The 11,057-nt window shown below is 48.4% G+C and overlaps 2 protein-coding genes across 2 annotated transcripts in view; both read right to left on the bottom strand.

Annotated features, from left to right (window-relative positions):
* Positions 1-149, bottom strand: part of MEI1 (meiosis inhibitor 1) — a 98,465-nt gene extending 98,316 nt beyond the window's left edge. The window contains exon 1 of the mRNA XM_008574472.1: positions 15-149. Within this exon, the coding sequence (XP_008572694.1) occupies positions 15-149 (135 nt within the window). The remainder of the gene's footprint in view (positions 1-14) is intronic.
* A 2,920-nt stretch (positions 150-3,069) lies between these two features.
* On the bottom strand, positions 3,070-9,455 carry LOC103591908 (chromosome unknown open reading frame, human C22orf46). Its single transcript, XM_008574458.1, has 2 exons — positions 9,240-9,455; positions 3,070-7,632 (listed from the first exon to the last, which is right to left on the bottom strand). The coding sequence occupies exons 1-2, from the start codon at positions 9,453-9,455 to the stop codon at positions 3,070-3,072; spliced, it is 4,779 nt and encodes a 1,592-aa protein (XP_008572680.1).
* Positions 9,456-11,057: the final 1,602 nt, after the last annotated feature.

Raw genomic sequence — 11,057 nt, 5'->3', positions numbered from 1 at the left:
CCAAAGGATAGCGCCTTCGCGGGGACCTGGGGCTGGGCGGAGCCCACGGGGCACATACCCAGAGCCTCTCCGGCTGCGTGGAGGTTGGAGGAGACTTGGGAGGTGCGACTGCAGCGGGACGCCACATGACTGAGGCCAGGCTCAGCCATAGTGTCGTTCCGGGACGGCCCAGAAGTATCCCACATAGCGAAAACTGAGGAAAGGGAAGGAGGCGCTAGGATGGAAGGGGTAGGCTGGGTAAACCGCCTGGGCAAAATTCCTCGCGCTTGTCCGAGCCACTCCTCGGTCCCTATAGCCTCCACCTTATAGCGGCCCCCTCACCCCTGCCTAGACCATGGTTGCGCCTTTGAACTGTCTTCGGCTTCCTCTCCAGCCTCAGGGCGACCCTGCTAAAATGCAAACTTGACCTTTCCTCTCCAGAATTTAAAACCTCTCTCCTCTCCCTCCGGGTAAATTCCCTACTCCATAATCTGGTTTATAGGATTCTGCCAGATCACCACCTGGCCTAAGGAAACAGCCTCCTTGCCTTTACTTGGGCCATTAACTAGACCAGGAACGCTTCTCACCCCTCCCACCTGGCTAATTCCCTTTTATCTTTGGGGTCCACTGATCACAATCTGCTCGTTTTTTTTTGTTTTTTGTTTTTTGTTATTTGTTTGTTTTTCTAAAAGATGACCTGTGGGCCGGCCCGGTGGCGCACTGGAGAGTGCACCGCCTGGGAGCGCCACGGCACTCCCGCTGAGGGTTCGGATCCCATGTAGAGACCGGTTCCCGCTCACTGGCTGAGCGTGGTGCGGGCGCAACACCGAGGGTTGCGATCCCGTTGCCGGTCAGTAAAAAAGACAAAAAGGAAAAAAAATAAAATAAAATAAAAACACAACTCAGAAATGAGCAAAGAATTCGAACAGACATTTGTCCAAAGACAATATACAAATAGCCAATAAGCATATGAAAAGATGTTCAACATTACAGAAATGTAAATCAAAACTATACTGAGATAGCATCTCATACCCACTAGGATGGCTACTATCACAAAAACAGAATATAACAAGTGTTGGTAAAGATGTGGAGACATTAGAACATTTGTGCACTGCTCATAGGAATGTAAAATGGTACAGCCACTGTGGAAAACAGTATGGTGGTTCCTCACAAAATTAAAAATAGAATTACTATATGATACAGCAATTCCAGTTCTGGGTATATACCCCAAGGAATTGAAAGCACAGTCTCAAAGAAGATATTTGTACAGCTGGGCCGGCCCCAGGGCGCACTCTGGAGAGTGCAGCGCTGGGAGCACAGCGTTGCTCCCTCCGCGGGTTCGGATCCTATATAGGAACGGCCGGTGCGCTCACCGGCTGAGCGCGGTGTGGGTGACACAAAGCCAAGGGTTGCGATCCCCTTACCCGTCACGAAAAAGACAAAAAAAAAAAAAGAAGATATTTGTACAGCAATGTTCATAGCAGCTGAAATAGGAATACAATACCTGAAATGAGGAAGCAACCACATGTCCATCAACAGATGAATAGATACATGTGTGTGCATGTGTATACACACACACATGCACACGCACACACACAGAATCTATTATTCAGCCTTAAAAAGGGAGGAAATTCTGACATGCTACAACATGGATGAACCTGGAGGCCATTATGCTAAGTGAAATAAGTCAGTCACAAAAAGACAAAAACATGATTTGTATGATTCTGCTTATACGAGGTAATTAGAGTAATCAAAATCATAAAGATAGAAAGATAGAAGGGTGGTTGCCAGGGACTTGGGGGAGGGGCATATGGGGAGTTATTGTTTAATGAGTACAGAGTTTCAGTTTTACAAGATGAAAAGAGTTACAGAGAGGGATGGTGGTGATGGCTGCAAAATATTAGAAATGTATTTAATACCACCAAACTGTACACTTAAAAATGTTAAGATGATAGGGCCGGCCCGTGGCTCACTCGGGAGAGTGCGGTGCTGATAGCACCAAGGCCCCGGGTTCGGATCCCATATAGGGATGGCCGGTTCACTCACTGGCTGAGCGTGGTGCTGACAACACCAAGTCAAGGGTTAAGATCCCCTTACCGGTCATCTTTTAAAAAAAAAAAGAAAAGAAAAAAAAATGTTAAGATGATAGATTTTATATGTATTTTACCACAATAAAAAAAAATTTTTTAAATACCAAAGATAAGTGAAAGGAAAGGAAGAGAGAAAGGGGAAAAGGGAGGGAAGATGTTAAGATGATAGATTTTATATGTATTTTACCACAATAAAAAAAATTTTTTTAAATACCAAAGATAAGTGAAAGGAAAGGAAGAGAGAAAGGGGAAAAGGGAGGGAAGGAGGGGGGGAAAGAAAAGGGAGAAAGAGAAAAGCTGAATTAAATTCCCGGCTCCAGCACTTACTGATTTAGGCTCTGTGAGCCTGTTTCCACCTGCTGCAGCTATCTATAGACGTGTCACAAGACATAACATCCCTTGGCTCAGAAGTTTCAGACTAGAGCAAATGATTACCTCTAGGATGTTCCACGGAGGGCCAGGCAAAGCAACAAATAATTATAGTTGGCAGTACTTGAGAATTGAAGAGGTGGATGGTTTTTCCATAAACCATCATGTGCAGCAGAACTCCAGCAGGGCAGATGCCCACTGATCAGCTCCCTTCTTTGTAACCAAAAGGATCTGAATAATAGTGTCCCATGCAGAGCATCGCCACCCACCCCCACACCCACCCACCCCCAAGTAGCTGAGGCTGTTTGAGTATCCTCCTGCAATCAGATTAGCTTGGGAATAGCACAGGACAGAAACACAGTGGACCTTACTGTGAGGAGCTGGGGAGGGGAGGTGTTTAGGAAATGACATTAAGCTGACCCACATTCCCCAAGTCTTCAAAAACACAGGGTAGAAGTCGCTTCTGCCCCACCCACAAAGTATCCAGACCCCCAAAGGGAGTACTCAGAAGACATGTGCCAAAGAAATCAGAACCCTACAGAGCCCATATAACCAATTTTAATAGAGCCTCTGAGAGTGAGCTGACCACTCTCATGTCTTCTCTGTGTCCTGAGGTCTCTGGGCCCATGGCCTACTTTTTAAAGCCACGCCAGAAGAGAAAACACCTCAAATGCTTCATAAAACCAAACTTTTGGGGGGCTGGTGGATTCTGTGGGGCCCCATTTGGGTTCCCAGGTGCCCCTTGACCCTGGAGGCTCTCTGTCCTGGAAGGAGTGGCCCCAGCACAGCATTGACCTGGTGGCTGAAGGTCCCTCTCCAAAGATGTGTGAACTCCAATGCTGTTCTCCCCTGCATGTGGGTCACCCACTTTGGGAAACAGGATAGGATCAGGATCCCTCAAGCTCAGTTTGGGGGCTAAGTGCCCGGGCCTGGCCAGCTGTGGGGAACCGGACATCTTGTCTGGAAAGGTCATGCTCAGCTTTGCTGTGGCAGAGTTGAGACTCCCTTTGAAGTTGGAGGTTTCTTCTGTGGAACAGGAGGAAGCCTGCTGCCCAGCCCCTCTGCCCTCTGCAGGCTCCAGGCTTCCTCTTCTCCAGTATGTGGGATGCTGACATTTGAGTCTGGGGGGTTTACAGGCCTCCCAGGATGTACGCTCCTTCTTCCAGCAGTTCTGGCCTGCCCTGGAGGATGACATCCTCACTCTGATGGGAGACCTCTCTACCATCTGGGAGACCCCTGGCCCGACCATTTGCCTGCCCCTGCTGTTCTCACTGTAACGTTCTTTGGCCCTTTCTCTGCTACACCAGCTTCTAGATTCTGTGGCAGGTGTGGGGTTCCTGGGAGCAGGGAGCTTGGCCCTAGGAACCTCTTCCTGGATCGCCTGTGGTTCTCTGGCACCCCCTGGTGGCCTGATTCTCCTGGGCTTTTCAGGCGGGATAGAAATGCACATTGGGTCTGACCTGCATGGTCTATACTTTTCCAGAGCTCTGGCCTGTGTAGGATGTTTTGAGCTTTTTCTTTGTGGGGACCGAACCCTCCAGGATCTCTCTGGGGACTTAAAGCCTGGAGTGAAGCCCTGGGCCTCACAATGCCTTTCCTGCTGCCCTTGGAGTTCCTGGCCTGTGTATAATCCAGGGAACCTCACCCCAGCTAGAGGCAATGAGCAAGATCCTAAGATGTTAAATAGCAAATAGGACTCCAGGATCCGCCGGGGGAGGCCCCACTTCAGGTGTGCAATTCTCCGCCGCATGAGGGACTCCAGGAGCAGTCTTTTGCTCTTCTTGAGGACTGGCCACTTGAGCGGGGCGGTGAGGATAGCAGGAACACCCGCCAGAGCTGTGGCAGCTTGAGGGGTTTGGCCACACAGGAGAGAGAGGCAGGCAGAGGGCATGCCCAAGGGAGTGGCCAGAGGCTGTGGGTTCTGGAGCTGCCAGATCAGACTAGTGGCTTTCCCTGGATCCACTCCTTTGTCCCTTTGTTGTCTTCTCTGGGTTTCAGGCCAGGCCTGCTGGGAAGCTAGACAGACCCCCACTCTGTGCTCCCTGACAGGGGCTATGCCCTGGCTGGCCAGATGCTCTTCCTCTCCACCTGCCAGCAGGAAGACCTCACCCTTGTGGGGGAGAGGCTCCATCTTAGCACAGAGAGCAGGGGCTAAACCATTCCCAACCACTGCCTGTTTCTGTTCCATGACACCATATCCATAACCAGTGAGGGCTGGAGGCTGTGCCAGCCTGTGTTTCCTCTCTCTGAGCACTTCACTCCTACAGTCAACTTGGAAATTGGCCCTAGAAGCATCCTTTCCTCTGACCTGGTCCTTGTTTCCTCCTCTTGGTGCTCGAGGCCGTCCAGCATCCTCAGTTCTGCACTTTCTCTGGCTCCCTACATCCCGGATTTCTGCAGCATTCTCATCTCCACCCTTGTTCTGGTTTCCTTGCCCTTGTGTCTGGATATCTCCATCAATTTCACTTTTTAACTGTCCCTGGTCATCTTCTCCAGCAGTCTGGGTCTCTGTACCATCATCACCTGTGGCCCCTCTCAGGTTCCTTTTCCCTTGTATTTGAATTTCTTCACCATTCCCACCTCCAATCTGTTCCAGGCTCTTGCACTCTGATGAATAGGTCTTTCTATTAACATTACTTTTTAACAGTCTCTGGATCTCTCTACCATCCTCACTTCCAGCCTCTCCCTGGTTTCTCTTCTCTGATATCTGATTTTCTGTGATGTTCTCTCCTCCAGTCTGCTCCCACTTCCTCCTCCCTGATGAGTGGCCCTCTCCAATTTTACTGTTGCACTGTCCCTGGTTTTCTCTCTCAGGTCTCTGGGTCTTTACTCCCTCTTCACCTCCAGGTTCTCTCTGGTTTCTCTTCTCTGGAGCCTGAATTTCTGTTCTTTTCTCACCTCCCATCTGCTCCTGGTTCTTCCACTCTGATAAATGGGTCTTTCTATCAAAATCACCACTTAAATGACTCTGGTTTTCTCCCCCAGGAGTCTGGATCTCTGTACCATCCTCACTTCCAGCTTCTCTCAGGTTTTTCTTCCCTTGTATTTGAATTTCTGCGCCATTCTCACCTCCAACCTGCTCCTCTTTCTTCCACCCTGCTGAATAGGTTTCTCCATCAATTTTACTTGGTAGTTCTCCCCAGTACTCTGCCTTAGATGCCTGAGTATTTGCACCATCCTTGACTCTAATATGTTCCTGATTCTTCCACTTCGGTATATGAATCTTTCCATTAAATTCATTTCCTAACTGACTCTGATTTTCTTCCCCAAGTTCCTGGATCTCTTTACCATCCTCACCTTTAGCCCCTCTCGGGTTTCTCTTTCTTAGTGCCTGGATGTCTGTACCATTCTCATCCCCAAACTGCTCCTTGTTCTTTGTCCCTGCTGAATGGACCTCTGCCTCAGTTTCACCTCTTAATTGTCCCTGGGTCTCAGCCTCAGGCACCAGGGTATTTGCACCGTCCTTGTCTCTATCCTTTCTCTGGTCTCTCTTCTCTGGGGCCTGAATTTCTGCTCTATGTTCACCTCCAATCTGGTTCTGAGTCCCCCAATATAGTATCTGGAATTTTCTGTCAATTTCACTCGCTATCAGTTGCTGGTTTCCCCACCATGGTGCCTGGATCACCACCCAATCCTCCTCTTTTATCTCCCTGAGCTTCTTCCTCCTAGATATCTGGGTTTTCCAAGCATCCTCACCTCTTCCCAGGTCTTGGTTTCCCCACCCCACTTGAATTTTATATCGTCGTAGTTTATGGTTCTCTTCCCTAGATACGTGGGTCTCCCCTGCTTTCTTACTTCCACCCTGATCCTGTTTCTCCCACCCTGGAGTCCAGATCTCTGTAACATTCTCACTTCCAAGGCACTGCCGTTTTCCCCACTCCAGGGCCTGGGTCTCAACAACATCTTCTTTTTTGACTTCTCCCAGGTCCTCTGTCCCAGATGTCTGAGTTAGCACAGCATCCTCACCTCCAACCTGGTTCTTGATTCTCCCCTCTTCTGTCTGACTGTCTGCACCAGTATCATCTCTAATCTGGTCTTGTTTACCCCACTTGGACATCTGGGATTCCTCATCATTCCCACCTCCAGTCTGGTCCTGCTTCTCCAGTCCTTGGGCCTGGATCTCTCTCTCATCCTCCCCTCTGTCCTCTTTCAAATTGTTCTTCCTCTCAAATGTCTGGGTCTCCACAGCATCCTCACCTCCACTCTTATCCTGGTCCCCCCACTCTGTTGTTTGGGTCTGTGCATCAATTTTAGATTTTAACTGTTCTTGGTTCTCTCCCATATGTGCCTGGGTTTCAGGAGGATTTTTACCTCCAACCTCCCTCTGGTTTCTCTTCCGTAGTTCCTGAATTTTGGCTCTATGCTCAACTCCCATCTGGTTCTGGTTCTCCCACCCTGATGTCAGGATCTCTCCATCAGTTTCACTTATTGCTAATCTCTGATTTCCACAATTCAAGACCTTAGTCTCTGCATCATCCCCCATTCCAAAGTCTATTGGGAGTTGCCCCCTAGATGCCTGGATTTCCCAAGCATCCTCTTCTCTTCTTTCTCTCTGGCTTACCCAGCCTGGAGCCTGGATCTCTCTGCCTACTATCTGTTTTTCACTCCCCAGCACCCAGGCCTCTTGTAGGCAGTCCCACGATGTCCAGGTGGACATTCTCAGTTGTTGGTTGGAAGAATCAGGCAGGAACTCTCTGGGGCAGAACTGCAGCCTCTGAGCTGAAGGGAGGGTTGAAAGAGGTGTAGATAAGATCATGCAGGTAGGGTGAGACCTCATGCTTGCAACAGGCTCCAGTGGCACCAACTTTTCCTGGGAGTGAACCAGCAGTTGCTTCATCCTTTGGCACATGTCCAAGGCAGGATGAGTCTGGCCATCACTAGGACACTGCCGTGCTTCCCAGGAACTGTCCTGAGAGAGCAAACAGGTGCTTGAAAAGGAGGTGGTACAAAAGATGGGCTCAGAGAGAGTGTGGACACTCTCAGGTGAGCCCTGACATGGGTGCTTCAGAGAGAGCCTGTGCTGGGCCCATGATTCCTTGAGTCTCCTTCGGTATTCCCATCTCTGCTTTTGTGCCCATTGTTGGACATGAGCATCCAGGACCCTGAACTCGCCAGGACTAGAGAAGAATTCAGGAGTCAGCCTGAAGAAAGTTTTACGTCTCATGGAGGGCACTGCCCACGTCTGCACTGGCATCTGTAGGTGAGAACCAAGAAGCAAAATCCTTGCACACGTATTAGCTCATATAATCCCCACAGGTCAGAATTACAATCCCCACCACCCAGATGAGGATGCTCAGGCCGAGGGAAGGGGGTGTCACTTCCCTTAGAGCAACTGTATTCATTCATTCAAGAAAGACTAAGAGGAGTTTACTCTGGGCCAGGGACTGTTCTAGGTGCTGGGAGTACCAACATGAACAAGGCAAAGTCTCTGCTGGGAGCTATATTCTAGACATGGAAGAAAGACAAAACGAAGTATATAACATAATGTTAGGTATCAAAATGTGTTTGACGGTTCCTGTCTTTAGATTGTGCTGGGGAAAAAAGTGTTCTAGTAGAAATAAAAGTAAAGTAGGGGGTGGGGTTAGCTCCTTTAGACAGAGTGGTCAGGGTAGGCCTCTTAAAAGAGGTGACATTTGACTGGAGACCTGAATGAAGTGAGGGGCAAAGCAAGTGACAAACAAGGCATTGTAGGTAAAAGGAGACATTAAGTACAAGGGCCCCGGGATGGAACAAGCTCATGCAGACAGGAACAGCAAAGAAGCCCATGAGGACAGAATGGAACCAGTAATGAGTACTGTGAGATGAAGCTGGACACAAACAGGACAAATCATGTTGGGCCTTGGAGTTGTAGCTAGGAGTTTGGATGTCATTCTGAGTTTGATGCAGAGTGTATCCACAGGAGCCATTGCAGGGTTTTGAGCAGCAAAGTGCCATGATCTGTGTTTTAAACATTTGTTCTGGCTCACAAGCATCATGTTGGACTTAATCCAGGTACAAAAGAATACTTGCCATAGGATTCCATGCAGGCAAAACTGATCTGTACTCTTAGAAATCACCAAAGTGGTGGGCCGGCCCGTGGCTCACTCGGGAGAGTGCGGTGCTGATAACACCAAGGCCCCGGGTTTGGATCCCATATAGGGATGACCGGTTAGCTCATTGGGTGACAACACCAAGTCAAGGGTTAAGATCCCCTTACCGGTCATCTTTAAAAAAAAAAAAAAAGAAATCACCAAAGTGGTGACTGCAAACTTCTGGGCTGCTGGTAATGGTCTGTTTCTTAATCTGTGTGCTACACATGGATGTGTTCAGTTGGTGAAAATTCATTGATCTATACACTTGTAATTTGTGTATGCATGTATGCGTGTTATCCTTGATTACAATTTTTTTAAAGAGAGAGAAAGAAAAAAGTCATCCTGGCAAATGTGTGGAAGACTGACTGTAGTTGGGTGAGAGAGGTGGCATGAACCAGGCAGGAGGCTATCACAGTGGTCCAGGTGAGACATATGACAGCTCTGTCCAGGGTGGTGTAGTGAGATTGGGAGAAGTGACCAGGTTTGAGGTATGATTTGCAAGTAGAGCCCACAGGACTTGCAGATAAATTGAATGTGTGAAGTTGGGGAAAGAGAGGAGTCCAGTCTGACTCCTGGGTTTTGGGTCTGGAAAGTGCTCTCCCTGACCAGTTTTAGTTCCCCTCTGATTCATCTCTGGTACCCAGGGCATAGAACAAGGGTCAACGTAACAGGTAGCTGACACAATCACAGTGCTGAGCAAAGGAGAATGGAGGTGTTTGGGGTCCCTCACCTTGATGACATTCCTCATGCTGGGGTGGGTCCTGGTGACCTGGTGCCAATAATGCCGGACCTGCCAGATCAGAAAGAGGCAGAGGACAAGCAGGTTGCTGCAGCACCGAGGGTCCCTGCAGCTGCAATTCTGGGAGAGCAGGTCCTGCACTGGCTCCCACTCAGGACCTTGGAATGGCCCCACCACAACACAGGCACCCAGCAGCGGCAGTAACATGACAAAGCTTAGATCAGGCAGGTGGTGTTAGGCAGCTGGAGGGAAGGACTGGCATGGCTGACCCAGCCAGTTTGGGGCGGGGTAGCCCCTGCCTCATAGCACCCCTGTCACTGAGGCCACCTCACAAAGGAGCCTGATGCCCCAGCCTCAGCTCCAGCTGCTGACCCTTCCTCCAGGGCCACCTATCATGCTCTGAGTGCAGGTAAGAGACAGTGTTGGAGAACTGCCCAAAAGGAATTAAGAGGAAGAAGATTTGGTTTTAAACGTTCCTGTCTTCTGGAGTGAAGAGATTATGTTCTCCCCATGTATAATGGGGCAATGAAAACTGCAGTCTGCTTAATTTCTTTCTTCTTATTAGATACTTTTATCCATTTCTCTGTCTATTCATTATCAAACACTTAATGAACACTGTGCTGGACATACATATTCTCCTTTGACCACTCGGTATCCCCTCCTCTTCACTCATAGTATCCTGATTTCTTGTTGGGGAAGAAACATTATTTTTCCCATCTCAGGATCGGTGTTGGAGGAAGAATAAATGCTACCCTGAAGACGGTTTTTTCACCCTAAGGTTATATTCAAAATATTGAACAGCTGAGCAGGCAGAGACGTCAGCCAATCAGAATGAGTCAGGTCTTAACCCTTTAGTAGCTGGATTGAAAGTGATCCCCGGAGTCCCAGGGGAGGGGCATCACCTATTTACCAACCAGTTGGGCAGTATTTCTCTATTTTAAGAACCCAGTATGCCATGTAATGTATCATGGTTGAATGTCACTCCAGCTTATACCTGATACTCTCTCACAGACCCAGGACAGCCAAGGAGTGGAGATGTGGCCTAAGTTTGGCCAACTGGGCTCTCTGTGCCAGGGCTCTAGGTCTCAAGAGCAGAGATTCAAGGTAGTAATAGGAGGCTGATGAGAAAAAAAAAAAAAAGCAGTCCATGGTGGCTAGGAACTAGCCAGCTCTATCAATGAGAACTTGATGTTGCTAGGAGCTACCCTGACTCTCACACCTGGGCCTTGGAGTTCTCCTGTTGAACATAAAGAATTTCACAGAGACAAGGCCACTCTAACTGTGATAATCAAGACAAAAACAAGACACTCCTGAATCATATCTAAACACAGACAAAAACATGAACACTCCCAAACCACAAAAATGACCAAACATCCCTTTACCTTGGCTAATTAATCTGAGTGACTTCTACTTTTTTTTTTACCAACTGTAGCGTTAGCCTCACTTCATTCCTTTCACTTGTAGATAAAATTTATTAAGATGCCCAATCATAGACATACCCATACTTCTTTATAGTACCTATTCCAGAGCAAACTCCACTTCCTGAAACTGCTATGGGTTGATTGAATTGTGTCCCCCAAAGTACCATATATTGGAAGCTTAATTCCCACTATAACTGTTGAGGGTGGGAAATCCTATTATAGTAATTGAAAGGTGGGGCCTTGGAGACACGCCCACTTCCTGAAACTGCTATGGGTTGATTGAATTGTGTCCCCCAAAGTACCATATATTGGAAGCTTAATTCCCAATATAACTGTTGAGGGTGGGAAATCCTATTATAGTAATTGAAAGGTGGGGCCTTGGAGACAC

Source organism: Galeopterus variegatus, unplaced genomic scaffold (genome assembly GCF_000696425.1).
Source record: "Galeopterus variegatus unplaced genomic scaffold, G_variegatus-3.0.2 Scaffold55, whole genome shotgun sequence".
Classification (NCBI taxonomy): Eukaryota; Metazoa; Chordata; class Mammalia; order Dermoptera; family Cynocephalidae; genus Galeopterus; species Galeopterus variegatus.
The sequence above is the reverse complement of the archived record's forward strand: the minus strand, read 5'-3'. Positions and strand labels throughout refer to the sequence as shown.